Genomic DNA, 20,727 nt, shown 5'->3' with positions numbered 1-20,727 from the left:
CGCGCGCCCCGGGCGAACACCGGACGTGAGCAGAGACGTTCCGGGGAAGAAAGGTTCCGGGGGGCGAGCATTGCCTCACCGGGCCCATTTGAGTGAAAAGATGAATGCTTAGAGATTTTGTGTAAAAACAGCCTGTCTGGGCCCCATCACACTAGGGCAGGCTGAAGCAGGAGAGCTCCAACAACCCAGGCCCTGCCACCTTTGACCCAGCATTGCCATGGCAACACTGCGGCCTAGCATGGGGGCACAAGCCTTGGGGGTCGATCTTGGGGTCCCCCACTTTCAGGGCACCTCTGCGGAAGGGCCCTGGGGGTGCCACTGCCCCCAGAAACTACCCAAATAGAGCCAGAAATTTTATCTGTGCTTTTGCTCCATGGCAGTGTCAAAACCCACCAGAATCTGGGCAAGCCAACTCAGCCAGTGCTTTCCCTGTTTATAAAAGCTTTACAAACTTTTATACAAGTGCTATTTAAATATATATATATATAAATACTGTATAAACATTACTTAAATTACATTTAAACATGGGATAGCCCAGGCCCCCATAGGCAGGCAGCTGGCAGGAGGTTTTACAGCAGAAGTTAAAGGAGGACAAGGGTTGGCACGGGGAAGGGTTTAGGGTCAAGTTGACCGAGGGAACCTGCATTTTATTTCACGCTGCTTTTTTTTTTTTTTTTTTTTTTTTTTAATCACATTATGAAGAGCAGAGGGCGCCAGGAGCTCAGAAATGCAGGTGAAGAACTCCTGGGCCCTTCTTGCATGTTGCTCCTGCTGTGGAGGCAGCAGCAGGGATCGGCCGGGATACAGGCTCCATCTTTCCTTGAAATACCCCAAGCCTGCAAGGGAAGGAAGTCAGAAAGAAGTGCAAAAGTAAATAAAAATTGCCCCCTTTCCAGATGGTGGAATTCAGGTGTTTTGAGGTCTCCTCTGCCTCTCCCCGGCTGCATTTAGAGCCCCCAAATTCCTGTCCCGTGGTTATATCCCTTCCTCTTTCCAGCATCCTTCACACCCTGATGAATCTCCCCATCACCCTCCTTGTCCCACATCCCTGTATCCCACCTCTGAATGGGCCCACTTGAAGCCAAATCAATTTTTGCCCCATTCCTCAAGAGCCAAGTGTTGAGATTTGAATCATCAGCCTTTTATCCTGTTTGTGGTAATTACAGGACCAGCTAATGATGCCTCATAGAAATACTCATGGCCACCTTATTGTTTGCAGAGAAATGCTCCGCTTCAGTTATTTTTCCGCGACTGCTGTCCCACAAACAGCAGCAAACCACAGGGCAAAATATTTTCCTTGCTGCAGAAAATGCATCGGTGGGCAGTAAAGTGCAGACCAGCCGTACCCTGCTGTTTAGCCAGGCTCCTTAGGAAACAAATCTCACCCCCAGCTGTGGGCACAGCAACTCCCAAAGCGCACGAATCTGTCGCAAGAAGATGCTGCCACTGGGATTTCTGTCCTCGGAGAGCTCCAACAGCCTGGGCTAATCAGCCCTTTGGAGCTGATGGAGAGAGAGAGAGGAGTTTTCACCTCCTGGTGAAACTTAGGCACTCATTTAGGTCAGGTGAATTGCTCTCTGGAGGCATTTCTTTCTCTCACTACTCTAGAGAAAGCTTAGTACGTCAGTTTGCTCTCCAGAGCTACAGAAAATGCCCTCTGAGCAGGTGCCTTGTTGACAACACTTGTTTACCCCCACTTGCTTCTTTTTTAATCCTGCAGCCACTTAAACCAAGTCGGAGGGAGAACAGCATCCTCGCTCAAGGAGCCCTTTGGTCCTCAGTTCTCAAATACTTGATGCCTACGCCGGAGCCACATGCGTTTTATTACTTTGTGTAGGATGTGTTCCTTAGTCATAACCAGAGGAGGGACAGCCTGGTCCCCATCAAAACTTTGAGCCATGCCTTGTTTTAGTCTTGTTTATGTTTTCTCATTTAACGGGATGAAGCACCAGCTGTGCAACCAGACCTTCCTTCAGCTGTACTGCAGTAAGGAGACCTCACAACAGCAATAACAGTTTTGCAACAATTTATTAGCAATGTTCAGAGAAAATACAAAATCCTATTTACAATGAAACAAGAAGAATGGCTGGACAAAGGGAGCATGGAGATACAGAGCAGGGTCTGGACGATGCAGACCTCAGACAAAGGACATCCACATGGAGGAAGAGAAGCAGCCCTGCACCTTCCCTGCATGGATGGTCGGGGAACCTGGGAGGAACATGCCCATAGCTATATGCCATCCCTAATCCTGTGTTACTCAGCCTCATGAGGACTTACACCTCTCTAAGCACGTAGATATTACTCACTGCTTCAATGCAAGTGCTTTCGGCAGGTCTGGCTTGGATGGACTGCAAGCTGTGGGGTCAGCACAGAAGAGGTACCAGGACACATGCAAGAAGGGAGCCCAGCAGAGGGGCACGGGAGAGCAGCAAGCCATTCCCACTCAAGTGGCCTGGAGATGGAGCAGGTGCCATGCAAGCTTTTTCCACACAGGAGCAGAAAGCCAGGACGTAGCAGAAGCTCAGGCAGCAGCAAAGTTACTCCACACCAGAAGGAGGAAAAAAAAAAAAAAAAAAGAAAAAAGAGCAAGAGATCCAGAGTGGGCTGCAGATCCGTGTTCTCCTCCCCAGGTCCCAGGGTATGCAGGGCCAGTTTGGAGGAGTCCCAGTGCAGATAGGAGGGCTGCAGAGCTCTGGTCTAGATTGTCCTCCAGAGGAGGGGTTTTAGAACTGTCTCAGAGTCAGAACTCATCATGTAACTCCATACACCCTCCTCAAAAGCAGAAATATCTGCAAGGCCTTTTGCTGTGAGCAAAAAAAGCTACACAGCCAGTCTGCTAAGATATTTCAGAAATGCCTGCATGGGTCTGAGCCAGAAAATTCCCTCCTTAAACTGCTGTTTTATAAACTTTTAGGGTGCTTATCCTGCTGTCCCCTCTCCTGATTCAGCCTGCTCAGCAATTTAAGGCTCTTGTTTCTTCTCTGCAACACACTGCAGAAATCAGTGGGTCGTGAACGTAATGCTGTCATCACTTAGTAGTAACCTTTATCCCTAAAAAGATTTTGGCTTTGGGGTTTGTTATTTTGGGGGGTGTTGGGGAGGTGAGCAAGGTGGAAGGCATCACTTGTGCTGCTGTATGATCACGGACAAGGTCAGTGCAGCCACAGAGGGGCTGAAGCATTTTTTGACTCTCTGCACAGTAACTTTCCTCTGCCCAGCTCGGGGCATTGCACACGTGTGGCAGGAGGATACAACATGTGAAGGGTAAAAGCCAGGGCAGCAGCAGAGGAGGAATGTGCAGTATGGAGCATTCTGGCATAGCCTCTCTCTAACACGAAGGGATTGCTAGAGGCAGCTCAGTGACGCACTTGCCCTGGCATTCCCAGAGAGATTGAAGATACAGGTTTCTATCAGCAGGAAGGATCACTTTTTAAATAAGAGCAAAAGGCCTCTTATCTCCACCTGGAGCTTTACAGTTAGAAATTAGCCAGCTAATCCTCAAACAGGGGAACGTGAGCAAGGGGAAGATGGAAAGTTACCTGAGCACTCAGAGGCATCCAGTGCCCTCACTGACATCCCTGTTTGGGAGAGCGAAACTGGAAAATGGCTGGAACAAGAGGCAACATTGGTGTTTGCTACAAAGCAGTGCCCGTTCTGAGCAAGAGGCATTCACCCTGGCCTCAGTCTCTGGGTCGTAACCACTTAGGACCCTTAATCTCAACCAACCAAGACAATTTTGTGAAGACATCAGATCTCATGATGGGTCACAGGATCTCAGCCAGCCATTTCCCACATCAGGATGCGTCTGGCTTTGCATGGGCTCTGAAACAGCCTCTTTCATCGCCTCTCTGCCAACAATCCTTACATGGGATCACAGCTCTCCCAGGTGAAGAGCCACATGTCAGAGAGAACTGTCATACACATCCCCCTTGGGTGGGTAGGGGAGCCCACAGCCAGTGGTCCTGCCATCCCACTCTGGGAAGGAAAGCAAGTACATCCTCAGCCCCACAGCCAGATGCAAAGGATACAGAAAAATTCTTCCTGCAGGGGCGTTCGGGATGTCCTCAAAGAGGCTGCACATCCTGAACAACAAGTTCCCTTGTGCCTGGAGGATTGCTGATTGCTGGGACATCCAGACTACGTGATCCCACACTCTGCATTTCTAAAAGCAGGCACTATCAGGAATATATCTCTGCAGAGGCCACAAGGCTCCAAATGAATGCAGGAGAGAAATGGGGGCATGCAAGGATTTCCCTAGCCTTTTTCCTTTGTTTAGCTAGTTTTCCTGCCAGGATCCTAGCAAAATTCCCTACTCTCTCTCCTTAATGTTATTTTCCCTTTACAGAGCTGTTCTCAGCACTTCAACATCCCATGATGTGCAGGACTCAGACAGGCAACTCTGACAGCCTCTGGGGAAAAGAAGATCTTGGTCTCATGCCTCCCAGTCTCTGGTCTGGTTTGATCTCAGTAGGAGCAGAGGGAGCAGAAGAGACATAACACTTAAGCCCTGCTTTGCTTTCTGGGTCACAAAGGCCTAACAGCATATGTACAAGCTGCATAAGGAACCCAGGGGCTTTGCTCAGCTGATTGAATGGAGCCTGCTAGTGGGCCAGAAAGGGTGGGTTGGTTTGTGTTTGTTTTTTGTAACCCTCTTTTCCTCTTCTTATGACTTTTTTTAAAAACACATTTGCATCTTGCCAGCAAAGAGAAGATACTCTTGCTGCACTCATTCCTGGCTGGAGCCAAAGAACTGGAGGAAGAAGGAGAAGATGTAGATGATGTCCAGATAAATATTGAGGGCTCCAAAGATGTATTCCTCTGGGTTCAACGAGTACCGACGATTCCCCATCAGCATCTGGGTATCAAGTGCCAGGAACTGTGAGGAAAGATGAGGAAACCCAAAGACAGTCACGTGGAGATTTGGCACAGCAAGGCAAGAAGTGCTCTAATGGCAGGAGTTCTCCCAACTGCTTCACTGTGCCCAGAACAAAAATGCAGCCACTTTTTATGGGCTGTAACTGCAATTTAATCGTTCAGAACCACGCATGTTGTTTCCCCTTCCTTCATTTCACTCTTGATAGTCAAACCCTGAGCCTGTTACTCAAATCCTGCTTCCTTTGTGCTCCACCTATCCCAAATGTGCCCCAGGATCAGCTCTGGAGCAGTTCTCCCTGTTCCTCCTCAGCCAGTCCCTACGACTTATTATTCCGAGACTTCCCCCTGCTCAGAAACGCCTGCCAGGTAACAAGGTGACCTGGACCCAACATGACGTTGCAGCAGCAGCACTACCAGAACAACAAAGAGCAATAAACCCCAGATCCTGGGCAGCACCAAGGTCTGCAGAGCTGCCAGCGGAGGTAGCCAGACCCAGAGGGGAGCTTACGCCTTTCTGATGCACAGACACAACTGTGTGCAGGGCAGATTTTACCAGTGAACCCTTACGGTGGTAACAAACACAGGCTGCAAGGCAGGCTGGCGGCCCAGCTGCAAGAAAACCTGCACCTTGTTGCATGACTTCAAGCCCAGTATCTTCTCCCACCTCACCTTTACTCCCCCTGTTAACCCAGCCTGCGACAGACACCTTGGCACGGAGCTCTTCAGGGCTGCCAGGGCATCTTCGCCATCGCCTGGGGTCAGCTGGCAGCTCTGCCCTCCCCAGTCATAAATAACTGCTGAACTCCCCAGACACTACCAGCCTGAGCTGAGGTTCTGACTGAAGTTTATGGGGTAATTATAAGATGTTTAGCCTACTTGTATTTCACAGAACAGTCTTTAATCATGAATCACAGAAGAAATACCCGAGCTCACTTGAAATGACTTTTATAGCTAATAAATGAAATTGCTCAACTGTTCTTATTCACAACATGCCCAATGGGCACCGCCTTGAACCCCAAGGCAGCCCTCCTCCTGACCCCCACCTCAAGGTAATGCCAAACATCTTCCCAGACAACTCCCACAGCTGCACATCGCTGCCAGGACGTGCTCCGGGAAGAGGCTTGCAGGAGAGAGCGCCGGGGAGACGTCGCAGGAAGGAATCGAAACTTTTCAGCTCCCCTCGAAGGAGCTGCACAGTCTCAAGGCTTCGCCTACCTGCAATGAACCTTCCTAATGCCCCTTAATCCCAAACCACGGCCTGGGTCTTCCTGTACCTCTGTTGCTGTCAGTCAGACTCGCACCCAACCCTTGGCTCACTTCGACTCAGCTGACCCCAACCCAACTTCGCTCACTTCTGCAGCCTCAGTGCATCCCCAGGCTCCTGCTGAGCCCTGCAGCCCAGCTCCTGCTGCTGTGTTGAAGCTTTTCCCACTCCGGAGATGCCTTTTTGCCCTTTCCCTACAATGCTTTCTGCTGTTCACACCTAGTATTGCACATACAGCACAGGTTTGCTAATCACACCATGCTCTGCACCAGCACCGTCACGTACACCAACACCTTCTTGGGACAAGGCTGAGGTCACTGCAATAATTGCTATTCATGAGCCACTGGAGGATGTAGAGCTCTCTGCAATCCTGCACCTCACACTCCTCCCTTCCCCAGGCACCTTCAAGACTAAAAGCATTTGCTCCTTGCTTATTTTTCCTGCCAGCACACTCCCAGGCCCCATGACCAGCACCCACTTACCATAGTAAAGATAATGGCACCAAGCAGAGCATAGATCGCGTGGAGCCAAGGGACCTAAAGGAAACAAATCCACCAGTCAGTGCCTGGGAGAAAACTGGTTAATTAGGATTTGACACAGAAGAGGGCTTAGCTCTCATGTGGAAGATAGGACACAAGTTAGGGAAAGTGCTCTAACAGCCCAGGATGGACTTGCACCACTTCCACCTCCAACAGTTTCTATTGCGGACCTTTTCACAGCAAGGAACAGGTCCCTGTGCCTCAGTTTCCCTTCTTACTGTGGCGTTTACGTCCAGTTGGTTCATAAGTATCCAGAACAGGTACTTGGGCTTCCAAATAGCCTATTCCACCACAGCTGCTGTCTCTGTGGAAAAGTCTTGGCACTATCCAGATGGAAACACATTTTGCAGCAGCCCTAGCAGGTGTTTATTTACCCAGACAAGGCTGATCCCACTGGAAGAAACACCAAATGCTTCCAAGAGCCAGAGCCAGCTTTAATTAACAAGCATCACTTAATGTGTTCATCTGCTGGAGTCGCAGCAGGAAATTCACTGGAATTAGGACCAAACCCCAAGCCCTGCTTGCCGTGGCACAGCAGCACACTGCGGCAATGGAGAAGTTGCCTGTATTCCAGGAGAAGGTGCCCACGTGGACAGCTGACTGAACCCAGAAATCACAGCCTGCCTCCCCAGATAGACAAGCTCATTAGAAGGGTGCCTCGAGCTATGCTTATCTTGACAAGCTGCAAGATAAAGAGTAGTTGTCTCAACAGTTTAGTGTCAGTGGCTTGGCACTGCAAGCTGCTTTACCCTCACGTCTGCATAGGGGAGAGGTGGATCTCGAGTCAAGGCAACCAAAATCCAAGCTCCTGTTTTGGAAACACCAGCCTGTGTATTTGTCCATCATCAGACCAACCCCAGGGCTAGCGGGAGTGTCTCCTGCAGGTCTGTAGGGCTGAGGTCCCCAGAGAAGCCAGCTGAGATGGGAAGAGCCTGGAGGCCACTTAAAGGCTGCTGTGACCAAAGCTGGGTGTCTCGGTCTTCAGCACAAGCAAGAGTTCAGGGTGATTAATGGTGGCTGCACAGCCCCACACACCTTCCCTCTGTCATCAGCATCTTCCAGGGTCTGTCAGGCTCTTGCCTGAATGATGAGTCGCCTAATGAAACACTCTTGGATGGAGGCCAGGCACTCCGTACTGCCACACCAAACCCTCTATCAGGTGTGGTCACAGGCTGCTCCAAGAGTTCGGCTGGGCAGAGCCAGCAGCAGCTGTGACCAGTGAGACCAGAGGAAGGGTACGGAACCATGCAAGAGGGGCTGGCAGCAGCTGGAGGAGCGATAAGGTGGTCACTTGTCATCAGGACTTGTCCCTGTGGTCTGAATCACCCTCCAGAGGTGCTTATTTATGAGAAATTTGAGCCTTAAGATGTAAACACTGCAGGACGGTGCCTGGTGTTAGTGTCGATACGGCCAGGTCTGGCCACACAGGCATCCCACTGCACGTGTCCAGAGTTCAAGTCCTGCCCTGAATTCGGGGCAGAAGCCCTGAATTTGGGGCAGAAGCCCTCTTGAACGTGCTCACCACCCTGGTTTTACTGGAGTGGAAGCTGAGGCACAAACGGATGACGTGACCTGGCATGGAGTCATTACGCAGCTCTGGGAACAGAAGCAAACTTCCTCAAGCCCCAGGCCAGTGCTGTCCTACAACCCGATATCTGGTTGTTCAGCCACCAGGCAACAGCCACCTGGTCTCACTTTTTCTTTCTGTTGGTGTTTCTACTCATTTTCAGAGAGCAGGCTGGGACCTCTCGAGCCCAGCCCTGGAGTTTGCTCACATCAGGCTGATCAGCTCCCAGCCTTGCACCAGGACTGGTGGCACTGGGTGAGGAAGGAGGTCCAGCAGGTCGGTACTCACGTATTGGTAGGGCAGTATCACAGCCAGGATGATGCCACCAAAGAAGAGCACCATGAGCATCACGAAGAGGACGCCCTGGTAGGAGGTGAAGTCAAACTGCGGAGGTAAAAACCATCATGTTACATGTGCACAGGTGCCGAAACAAGAGGCAGCGAGGAGAGCCAAGCCTCCTGGTGTCCACCGGAAGGGACTCCCCAGCTGTACCCCCATCTTGCTGTCACATGGCAGTCACTTCGTCTGAATCCCAGGTCCTATAGACACATCTATACAGCACAGAGCCAGACGCTTGCCACATCCCCTTTGTTGCCATGGGCAAAACCTCAGCACCCATTGCATGCCTGAAATCCGAAAGCCCATCATACATGTTTGTGCAGTGCCCTTCTGTACCCCACAGCTTAATCCTCCAAAAAAAACACAGGTTACCTCCCCACATTAGCAACTTCCAACCCCATCTATACCCCTGACGGATCCCTCACCCCAGCATCTGTCCTAATCTTCCCGTAACCTTGGCTTCACATCCCAACACTCCTCAAATTGCTCCTGTGGCCAGAGCCCTACAGACCTGCCCCTTCTTCACACCCCATCCCCAGCACAGCCTGACCCTGTTCCCAGGAGGTGCTTCTCCCGGAGGGACTGATCAGCACAGGCTCACCTTGCTCTGGAAGCTGAAGATGGTGACAGACAGACACACCAGGGCTGTGATCCCCAGGCACAGGAGGACTGACTTGGTATTGTAGTAACTGCAAAATTAACAGCAAAAGCCCTTTTCAGTGTTTTCCACAGGGAAAAGTGGAAGGAGGGATTAAAATGGGCAGAAGCTTAGCAGAGGTGTACAAGGAAAGCAAGAGTCCAATTATCAGAGTGTGTGTGTGTGTGTGTCCCCTTAATGTAAAAAGGGAAAGGTGGAAAACACTAAAAGAAAAAAAAAGCCACAGACTAGATGGGTTTTCCTCCTGCTTTAAATAGAAGAGGGTAGGCAGGAGGGCATTTCTAAGCTGCTCATGAGTTCCTCCCAAGAGGCAAAGATGGGGACTTACTATAAAAATCTATCTGCCCATGGACAGATGGAGGAGGAGGAGGATTCAAACTGGGAGGTAATAAAAATAGGCTTATAAATGTCATTGCAGCACAATGAGAAATCAGAAAGCTGCAGCCACTGTTATGCTACTGATGTGCTTGTAGCAGGGGTCTGGGTCTTGGAAAGTGGCAGGGAAGGAGGGATGTGAACAGGCAGAGAGGCTGCGGGCTTAGATTATAATTTTTTTGTGTGTCTGACTGCTGGTTTTGATTGCATCACCAGGCTCAGCCCTAAGAAAAGCCAGTCCCCACTCTTCAGTTTGATTTGAAAGTGATATCACTGGTATTTTCCCCGAGTTGCTGAAACCGCTACTTTCTTTGTCTCCAGCACGCATCCATCAACACCCACTGGCTCATCTGCCTCATCACCAGGGACCCACGTGAACCAGGGCTGATCTTGTGAGCAGATTGTAACAGTAAAAAAAAAACCCACCAAGCAAAAGGGAGCAATCTATGGACTACAAAAAAGCTGAAACTACTGGAAAAAAAAATCCTTGTGTCACTCCAGCCCCATCTGCTGAAGTGCTGCTTAGTGGAAAAGGTGAGACCACAGGGTATGGTGACTGCCTTGTCCCTGGCTCCCTAGTGCTTTCCTATAGGAGAAGCAGGGAAGATTTTTGCAGGAAGAAAAAGGACACGGGAGCAGAAGACACCCAGAGACCACATGCTCAGCCTACCTGGAGAGCATCCCAGTGAGATAAGCCATGGAGAGTGTCTGGGAGGGAAAGAAACCCACATTATTTCTGCATTCATGTCCCAGGGAGAGATACGCAGCCAATAAAACATTTCAATTACAGTGATAAGGGCAGTGAAACCTCTTAAACAGATGCTCGAGAGAAACAATTTTTGCATAGTTTCTAATCCCCCAGCTCCCACCACTGCAGGCTTTCTTTTTTTTTTTCCTAATTGTTTTTAAACAGAGGCTCCCTTCTTCCCTGCTTATCACATTCTAGTTCAATTACAGCTCCTCGGTCCAAGTGCAGAGCAATTAGAGGATGAAATTCTTGCTTTCTGTGTGAACCCAGACCAGACACGTCTCCCGCTTGGAGCCGTTACAAACCCCATGCTGGCTGCAGGGGTAAGGCAGACACTGTCCAGATGTGCTACTTACAAAGATGCTCAGCAGGATCAGATTCCATGGGAAATACCTCCTGCAAGTAAAGAAACAAGGGCTGGTCAGCCCCGCGCTGCAAAGGGCAGAGGCAGGCAGCAGCACTGCACAACAGGTTGCATAAGATGCGCCATTAATTAATGGCCTGTGCAGCAAATGGCAGGGGTGGTGCAAGGGGACAGTCATTCTGTTGGGAATGAGAGCACATCTAGAGTGCTCCTAGACCAGGAGGGTGAATATCCCCACGGCATTCCAGTAGAGCAGCCAGCAGTGCCCTGCTCCGCTGACAGCGAACCCGAGCAGCCTCTGCAGTATTTAATAACGAAAACTTGGGGCCGTGCAATTTTTGCTACCACATAGCTTCTCTCCAGTTGCACTTTGACTCCAGCTTTTAATGCTGCATTGCAGCAACCCGCAACTGCATCAGGCCTGAAAATACAGCTGCCACCGCAGTCCCTACATCACTGTGTCAGCACGACCCTGTCCCATCTCCAGAACGTTGCTGGTCATGTGTGACAAAGAGGAAACAGTTTGCAGGGCTGTTACAAATCCAAAAAGAAAATATTTTACCTGGGTCCAGAGCAACAGGCAAGAATCAAGTAGGTCACAAAGAAAACAGCACTGCAAGAAGAGAAAAAGAGCAGTTCAGGGAGGAAAACACAAGCACGGTGTGTTGATGCAGGAGAGTCTCCAGCTGACAAGTTTCAGTGCTCTGCTGCGCTGTTTAAAATACCAGCACTGTGCCAGAAGTTGAGGCTGGCTGGGAAGCAACGCAGTGCCTACCTCTCACCGAAGCAGTTTTCTGCCCACTTGGCATATGCCAGTCCCCAAGAAACCTGAAGGATGGGGTTAGAGCACAGCAAGGGTCCGGGACAGACAGAGCACCCAAATGTCTTTGCTGTTGACACCTCATCGTGCAGGAATTGCTCATGCAGAGGTGGCCAGACTTTGCCCCTGGCTTGGTGGGATCAGGGCATCCTGCTGGGATTTCAGCAACACTTAAAGCAAGGTTCACAGGGCTGGTAATGGGACTTGCCTAAGGCCAGGCGGAAGGTCTGTGTCGGAGAAGGGAACCGGTCCCATGTTACCGCACAAGCGCTTGAGGAAGAGCTCAGGAGCAGAAGGATCCCCTAAGCCGGGTGAAGCTTGCAGACCCAAGCCTAATATGCTGTTGCACAAGCCATCCCCAGGTCACAAGTGTTATTTATCTGACATGACTTGACCCTTCAGCAAAGCAAAACAAAGAATCCAACAGCTGAGGGATGGTCTCCCTCGCTCCAGCCGTCACGCAGCCCAGGTGTTTTTCCACATGCTGGATGGGTTGTGGCACAGTGGGAACCTGCTTACCCGCTTCACCCAGAGCCTGGGGGGGGGCAGGGGGGAAAGCAGCTTCCAAGCATGCCGATGGCTGCACGATAGCCAGTCACCTTGGGTCTAATAAATGAACGTGACGGCAAAACCCACGGGCCATGATAAACGCACCAGAGATAAAGCTGAGCATTGCTCTCCCACAGGGAAAGCAGGAACGCTGGAGTGGACACGGCTGAATAGATGGAAAAAAAGCACGCAGGGAGCGGAGAGCGCCGCTGCAGTTGTTCCATCTCCTTTGCATCCCTTGTTGCACACCTGCTCTTGTTTTATTCCCTCTGAGCCATCACCCCAGCAGCAGGAAGACACCCTACGGCACCCCCTTTTATTTTACAGCAGCGTATCTAAAGTTGGGGTCTCTGCGTATGAAGGATATCCAGACCCAGACCAGGGCAAGCAACTGGGGACACTGGGATGGAGGGAAGGGTTGGCTGGCTGGGAGGCGAAACTTAAGTCCCTCAAGTACAGACCCTGCCCCCAGCCGGGCCAAGACTTGTTTGCTCCTACTGGGAGATAGGAAGAAATCAATACTAACCGACCAGCGAGCTGCAAGAGATGAACCCAAAAGTCAGAGCACAGACCTGAGCAGAGCTTGGTCTCATCTCCCTACAAAGCAGCGCTGCTTCTCCGGTCCACCAACCGGCCAAGGAGGAGCACGTTATCTTCCCTTGAGGTCAAAGGGGCACACCAATGCCAGTTCCCTTCCATTGCTGCTATTTTGGGTCTTTTTTTTTTTTTTTTTTTTCTAAGTTATATAAGCTGGTGTCTCATCTCCGGACCTGGACATATTTCATGGTTTGGGTGTGAACTAATTAAAGCCGAGTTCACAGAGCCTTGTTCACAGACAATTACATCGCACACTCTGCCTGCTTAATTAGCAGCACTAACACAACAGGCATCCAGGAAACCAGCACAACTGCAAATATACCAACGCACTGAAGCGCAGCCCACGCTACCTCCCAGCTGACCTTTTGGACCAGGCTTGGCTAATGAACAGCATCCAGATTCTGGGCACCCAGAGCAGCTCTGCGATGCAGACCCAGGCATGACAGCCCCACTCAGACACAGCCAGAAGCATCCTAATACCCCCAGTCGTACCCCCCACTCCCTGCACCCTTCTTCACATCCATTGCATATCAAGGCATGATATGTAAACCCAAGCAACCCCCTTGCTTTGAAGGGGACAAGCCCAAAATTAAGGCTCTAAGATACCCTAGGCACCCTTTCAGGTCTCACCTCTGGGTTCCTGCACTGAAAACCCCCCAGTTTCACCTGGTTTGCTCTGCAAGCAATACTCATGTACTTTGACCCCAGTTTGTAGGGCCCTTTTTTGGGGAGTATTTGGAGATACCCAGCATCTCCCATGTCTTATACTCATTTAGGTTTTTTATCTTTCTATCAGAGTTATCCATGAATTTTCCCGGCTTCCCCTGCACACATATTGGAGCAATTCTTCACATGCAAGATGCAGAAGTGTTTGGAAGGTGTCTCCACGTCACTGCAGCCACATCCAGAGCCGTTTGGAGCATACATGGCCATAGGAGAAGAAAAAGATACTCACTAGGAAGCCCAATACCAGGCAGAGTGCGTCTGAATGTACCCCTTGACCGGCTCACTGCAAGACAGGAAACAAATGCTGAGCAGAAAGCATAAAAAAGCTAATCACTTCACAGGCTGCTGCTAAATTAAACCTGGGAACGCACACAGGGTGATGCGGCACAGGGTATGTGAAAGAACAAACAACAAAACAAAACCAAAAAGCCAACAGAAAAACCACAGCTGAAACTACCTGGCAAACTGACCAGCTGGAAAGAAATTCAACCTGTCAAGTCAGAAAGACAGCCCTGCTGTTATCCATTACACAGCCAGGCTTGCTTGGGGAACGGTCACTGCTTTCTCTGAGAAGCGATTAAGGAACCAAAAATCCTCAGGCTGACAGTGATTCATTATTTGTTTTGGAGGCAACAAATGAGCCCCACGTGCCCCAAATGCTCAGTCATCTAAACCACAGAGCCACCGCTCGAGTGTGGGGTATCTGCTTCTGCAAGGTAACCCAGCCCCTGAAGCCGAGGTAGGCTGGGATCTGATGGCCGTGATAACTCCCGAAGGAAAAATGGAGCAGTTAATGCTCAGGGGCAAGCAGCTGGGGATGGCACCAGAAGGGACGATGCACCGTCCAGAAGAGACACAGGAAAGGCAGCTCAGGTACTGAAGGACCTCTCAGGGCTCCTTCAGTTTTGTTTTTCTATTGGAGCACATGGGTGGGAAAAAAAAAAAATCAAGTACCTACATAGCAGACAACACCCCCAAGTAACAGGTAATTCGGGAGCAGGTCATATACAGGACAAAGCAAGCATTACTGCTACACAAGAGACCTACCAGAAGGTGAAGAAGGCCACAATAACAACAGTGACCAAGAGCTGGACCATCAGGATGGCATAAACCTGCAAGGAGAGGCAGCCCATGGGCAACCCGCAGGCTCTCTGCTTCCCCCCCCAGCCTGGGGAGGGAGCAAAGCCATCCCAGCCAGGTCCCTCCAAGAGCTCAGGGCTGTCCCCTGCCTTCACAGGGGAAAGCTGAGCCTGGAGACTCTTGCCCCTTACCTTCCTGATGAACACTCTGCGCACATTCCTGTCATCCCAGCTGAAGGTCGTGAGCATCTCTGTGTCCCCTGGGTACCCGCCACCGCCATAGCTTGGGCTTGTGCCTGAAGCAGAAGCCAGACAGATCAGCTCCTGTCACCCAGTTCCCTCCCCAGCTGCAATAACCTGACCCCAGCACTGACTGCAGCTCAGGACGCCCGGGTTTCAAGGTTTTATTGTTGCACTGCAAAACAGAGGCTTGCTGGCATGCACTTTGCTGCCTTCCCACCACTGCATCTTATTAGGACCATCTCCAGGAACAGAGGGGGAAACCACTTCTGCAAACTCCAGCACAGCAAGGACACCAGGGTTTATTCCTGTCCACGGTGCCACTGTACCTTTAATGGCAATTAGAGGGCTCGTATCATATCCTTGCTCACCTTTCACTGAATATTAAAGCATCCCCCCCCCCCCTCCCGAGGAGCAGTGACTCAGCACCTCAGTCATTCCCATCAGGAGCTCGGGTGCGGGAGGATTCCCTGGCTGCTCTGTGATTGCCTGAGCTGAGGCTGTGTCTGCATCACATCTGATGTCAACCGTGTGCCCTGTCCTCCTCGAGAAGCTCCTTGCAGCCAGCTTTTCTGTAACACCCCGAATCCGATTTCCATGCGGGGAGTCAACAGTTTGCAGCAAATCTAAACGAGGGGGAAGACAACCCCAAAGAGCCCCAATGCTGCTGCTGAGGGTACCCCCCACCCCCCAAATAATCGCAACACACAACCCAGCTCTGCTTTGCTGGAGGCTCTGTAGTACAGGCGGCTGCTGCTGGAATTTCCCTGCAGAGAGGCAAGCTGGACCATAAAGCATCGGTTTGCTCTGCAGCCTTGGGGGGGGGGGGGGGGGGGGGGGGAAATGTCAGGAAAACCTCTGCCTGCTGGGGAGGGGGCTGTGCCGTTCAGCCAGGGATGAAGGTAGCCGTGAGGATACGCAGGGCAGCGGGCTGCAAGGAGAAATCCAAAGCAGCAGGTTCTCCCTAAAATCAGCTGCACAAATTAGACACAAGATTCAGCCTGCTCCATCTCCTGGAACTTCATGCTCAAGAAAAAATACAACAAATGCTGAAACCTCAGCTGTCTCAGCCCATCATTCCCCTGCGCTATTTGCTTCTCTTGCAGATACCCCTTCCCTGTTACTAACAGTTTCCCTGCTGGAGTTTCCTATAGAATGAAGGCTTGTGCCATTACACCAGCTATACATTCACGTCCCTGCCCGTTTGAGAGGTGCCTCCCCTCCTTCTCCAAGCTTTTTAGCTCAGTGATACTCAGATCCTTCGGGCTGATGGAGGAAAGACCCTCTCAAACTCAGAGGACCAACTGCAGGCACCAGGAAAGCCAAGTTCAAGGTCCTGGATTTTGCCAGGTTTACTGGTCAAAGATTGTTTGCTGTGACTGCGGAAGCCTCATCCTAAAGATGACCCTTAGCAGGAAATAAATCCCTTGTGCTCTTCTTGTGCCCAACAAATCTCTTGTGCCTTCCTCTATGCTCCAGTGGAGATGAAACTCCTACAGCGGGTTGTCTCTGCATTTCTGTGAGATCTGTCATCACCCCCACCTGGCGGGGAGTCCCTGAGGCCCATATCCCCAGGACACTTCAATGCCTCCTACGTCAAAGCAATCAGGGCATCTAACCACCAAACTTGGCACTTAAATGCCTCAGAGGAAGGAGGTTTCCTCCTCCTGAGGAGTGTCCCCAGCACCCAGCATCTTCCCACCCATGGCCACGTCTGAGGCAAGACAGTGTGTCCCAAGTTCATTATTAAAGAAAGCAACCTAAAGCACGTGCCACTTTTCTCCAGCTACTTCCAGGCTCATAGAAGCTGCTAGACACAGCCCCATGGCATGTGCCCCCTCCCCCCCAAGACCCTGGCACAGGAGCCACAGCTTGCAGCATGGCTGAGGGCGGGGGAAGGGGAGAAGGACACAAAACCAGAGGAAAGCAGCAGAGGGGATCAGGGCGCAGACACAGCTGCAGAGAGGAAGCCCTGCCAGGCTTGTCAGGGAGGGGACAAGAGATGACACATCACCTAAACAAGTCCTCCAGGATACCCAAAACACCGGCTGCCTAACCCATGTGGGCTTTACCCGTCCTAATTCATCATGACAGTAGAAAGGCCCAGATGGTCGTTGTAGCAAGCTGGGAGGTTATTTATCCCCTCTGTTTCTGGCCCCTGAAGGCAAACAAGAATGGAAAAAGTCTGTGGGACCATGGGAGTGCACAGGCACACATGGCTCAGAGGGGTTTAGCTGGCTCTTTCCCCTTCCCTAAACATCTTCATCCTGCAGCTGCGACCATCCCCGCTGGCTGATGCAGGCAAAGCGCAGCAGAGGGACTGAGCAGGAGCGAGGACTCAGGAGTCATTAAATCCGGTCCCTCCAGCACTCCCTCCTGTTCGAGCCGTGCTGACCGAGCAGTTGGCCACCCCAGCAGACTTGCTTGCCGGCCGCTGCATCCATCGCAGCTATTCCCCTGCACCGGGCACAGTCGAGCCTTTGTCTGCTCGCCACGACCAAGCAGATGCTGTATGCGGCACCCGGGGAAGAAACGCTGTTTGTTGGCCGAGGAGCCGGCACACAGAGCGACGCTGGAACATTCAGCCCTCGAGCCCAGCCGTGTTCCAGCCTCCAGCGGCTCGGAACACCAGCTTGCAGCGGCCGGAGATCACTGATGCTGCGACATGATTTTGCCAGTTCAGCGGCTTCTTTGAAAGCCGGGGCTGAGCAGGAGCTGGAAGGGGGGAGCAGGAGCTGGAAGGGGGGTGCTGCCTGCAGAGCCGTGAGCGCCGCACCAGGGCTCTCCCCAGCCCTGCGAGGTGGCATTGCCCAGTGCAGCAAGCTGGGAGAGGGGATTTTTCCCATCCTGGTACTGGGAAGGGGAGCAGGGACAGAGCATTGCAGTTTAGTTCCCCCTCTGGAAGGCAGTGGGATCTAGTGTTTGGGTGGAATGGCTTTCCCTCACAGAGTCATGGAAGGGTTTGGGTTGGAAGGGACCTTAAAGACCACCCAGTTCCAACCCCCTGCCAGGGGGACCCCCCCCCCACCAGCCCAGGGTGCTCCCAGCCCCGTCCAACCTGGCCTTGGACCCTTCCAGGGCTGGGGCACCCACAGCTCCCCAGTGCCAGCGCCTCGCCACCCCCACAGTAAAGAATTTCTTCCAACAGCTGCTCTAAATCTCCCCTCTTGCAGTTTAAAGCCACCCCCCTTGCCCTGGCACCCCCTACCCCCATAAGAAGCCCCTCCCCAGCTTTCTTGCCAGCCCCTTCAGGCACTGGCAGGTGCTGTAAGGTCTCCCCGGAGCTTTCTCTTCTCCAGCCTTCACGACCCCAGCTCCCCCAGGCTGTCCCTATAGGGGAGGCACCTATGTGGCCGAGAGCCACAGCTCTGGGGTGAGCTCTATCACAGACCAAACTGGGCACCACCTCCCTGGCTCCCCCCTCCTCTACAAGCCCGTAGGGTGAATCTCTGCACCCCTCTACCCCCTCAGCAAGGGGCTCACCCTGGGTACCGCCATGGAAGAACTTACTGGGGTCAACGTAAGCCCAGCTGGGGTGGAGTGGGACCGATGGGGGAGGAGGATAAACACCAGACTTCATCCCTTCTCCTGCTGTTGCCTCCTCATAGGTCGGAGGAGCTGGTGGAGCTGTGGCATTGTCCTTCTTCTCCCCCTGCCCCTCAGAGTTGGGGGGCTTGTTGTTCACAGAGAGCTGCACAGAAAGGGGGTGGGGTGGGGTGTAAGAGAGCAATTAGACTGTAAAAACAGCACAGAAACTGCCCTGCAATGGGAACTCAGGGGGACACAGACAGGGGCCTGGGGGTGCATCTGTTGGAGGAAGGGATCAGGAACTGAACAGACACCCAGCAACTCCTGCGGGCTGGCAATGGACCCATCCCTGCACTCCCAGGAAGGAGCATCCTCTGATGCAGTTGAGGGAAGAGATGGGAGAACACCTGACACGTTAAAGGGGATGAAAAGTTACAGGCAGCCAGGTCTGAGGGGAGACACAGCCTCGTCCAGGGTCCTCCACGGTGTCTCAGGCACATATACAACACTGGAAAGATTCCAATTCTCTGCTTTTCAGCCTACTTCTTTCTAAATTTCCCCTTTAAAAAATAAAGTTTTCACTTACTGGGCAGAAAATCATGAACACCTTCATTTCCACTTACACCCACATTTGGGGGAGTTTCTCCTAGCCCCCAAGAAGTGCTCTAGTTTGGCCCTTCAACATTTTCTTCCAGCTTGTTCCTGTCTGCCCATCTAGAGGCTCAGCCTTGTTCCTTTCCAGAATCTGAAGGTGCAGGTAAAGGACCTGGGATCCCAGGACTTCAGACTATGAAATCCCACCAAAGAGCCAGCCTCGGGCCACCCGAGAACTTGCTTCTCCTTGGGAACTTGATCCACTTCACCTTCTAGATCTTTGTCATCCTGGGATAAGCTATGAGCCTGATACCCTGCCCTTGCTGCCAAAACGTGCCAGCTCAGTGTCAGGGACAGCATCCCATGGATCACAGGGACGTGGGGCTGGAAGCCACAAGAAGTCCAAAATGAATGTAACAGACTAACTAGCACTGCAACAGACAGCACGGTCCCTGTAAGTATGTCTTTAATTTAAGGTGTAACAGGCCCTTGGAAATAAAGCCAGGGTACCAGCACGGGATGTGCACCACGAGCTGCATCGGGATAACTGTGTCACCTCCCCTGCCAGCCATAGGGACTGTCCTCACCCCCGTCCTTCCTTACATAGCCTTTGGGCACAGGGTGGCTGATATCATGCAAGACACCCAGAGATAACCAAGGAAATACAAGAGGGATGGTGCTGCCTGCATCCAGGCAGCCTCCAGCATCGTTGCCATGGCAATGGTGCACTGTGCTGGCAAAGGATGCATAAACCCCCCTCTCCCTTGCCTCAGAGCATTGCAGAACCCCCAGACTCCAGAGCTCCCTGGACCAGGAAGGAGGTGCTCAGGGCAGGTGACAAGTGCTGACTGCTGGGAGCACGGATGGGAAAGCACAAACACCCCATCGAGCTCCCTGACATCCAGGATGGGTGGAGGAAATGGCCACAGGTCCAACAGCTGCACATCCAGCACCAGAAAAAACAGCCCCCAACCCCATAACAGCGCATCACTCCATCCCCTTCCTCTGCCAAAACCACCCCCATCGCAGGGGCCAACGTGCTGTGCACAGGTACCCAGCTCCCCCCTCCACGGTGACTTTTATTCCTTAAATCCTCCCCTTCAACCCACTTCCCCACTCCAAACATGCAACAATTATGCAAGCAGGACAACTCATCACCCCAGCACCGGCCTCCCACCTACCTTCCCCTGGGTCATGGCTCCTCACTAATGATGCTGCTGGACCCCGTGAGCAGCAGCAGGAGGGAAGAGGCTGCAGCTGAGCACCAGCCTCCCGGCCAGGTCCTTTCTGCCTCCTTCTCCTGGGATGTGTCAGGGCTGGCTGCAACCGCTGCAGCCTCCCCAGCCTGCGCTGATGCCTTCACCTTCTAGCAACATCCACGGAGCAACGGGCGCTGGAGGGAGGACCGTACCATTCCCAGCCTGCAGCACAGGGGGAAGCTGGGAAAGAAACAGCTAAAACGGAGGCTAGCAGCCACCACAGCGATGGGGACGATGCCTGGATACAGCACTGGGTAGGCGGCAGCAGGGCCCCACACCAGGGGTTCAAAGCAGCCAGCTCAGAGATGCTGAACTCGGGGCTGGGATGGCAAAGGCGAGGGAGAGGCAAAGGATGCTTCACTGCAGCATCTCTCTGCTGCTGCATGTCGGAGCCAAGCCTGGACCAGGGAGCGTCGGCTCCCACAGGCCCTGCTGCAGCCGGGCACAGCAGGGAGGGCTGCCACGGGGGGCTGTGGGCTCTGCTGGGGCAGAGACAAGGCCTGAGCCAAGCTCTGTAACAGGAGAGCAGGAGGGAGGAATTGCACGCAGCCCTGGCTCCTTCCTGACCCTTTCGGGCTTTGCACGGAGCGGGGATGGAGGGGATAA

At 52.3% G+C, this 20,727-nt stretch overlaps 1 protein-coding gene across 1 annotated transcript; it reads right to left on the bottom strand.

The window, feature by feature from the left end:
• Positions 1-2,009: 2,009 nt before the first annotated feature.
• Positions 2,010-20,420, bottom strand: FAIM2 (Fas apoptotic inhibitory molecule 2). The gene is made up of 12 exons (XM_040581170.1): positions 20,044-20,420; positions 18,251-18,431; positions 14,693-14,796; positions 14,469-14,533; positions 13,651-13,704; positions 11,292-11,342; positions 10,722-10,761; positions 10,288-10,325; positions 9,186-9,273; positions 8,534-8,629; positions 6,622-6,675; positions 2,010-4,876 (listed from the first exon to the last, which is right to left on the bottom strand). Exons 1-12 carry the CDS (start codon positions 20,056-20,058, stop codon positions 4,727-4,729), a joined length of 936 nt encoding a protein of 311 aa, XP_040437104.1. The 5' UTR covers positions 20,059-20,420; the 3' UTR covers positions 2,010-4,726.
• Between the last annotated feature and the right edge of the window lie 307 nt (positions 20,421-20,727).

This window comes from Falco naumanni (genome assembly GCF_017639655.2).
Source record: "Falco naumanni isolate bFalNau1 chromosome 20 unlocalized genomic scaffold, bFalNau1.pat SUPER_20_unloc_1, whole genome shotgun sequence".
NCBI lineage: Eukaryota > Metazoa > Chordata > Aves > Falconiformes > Falconidae > Falco > Falco naumanni.
Note: the sequence above shows the minus strand (reverse complement) of the source record. Positions and strands in the feature narration are given on the sequence as shown.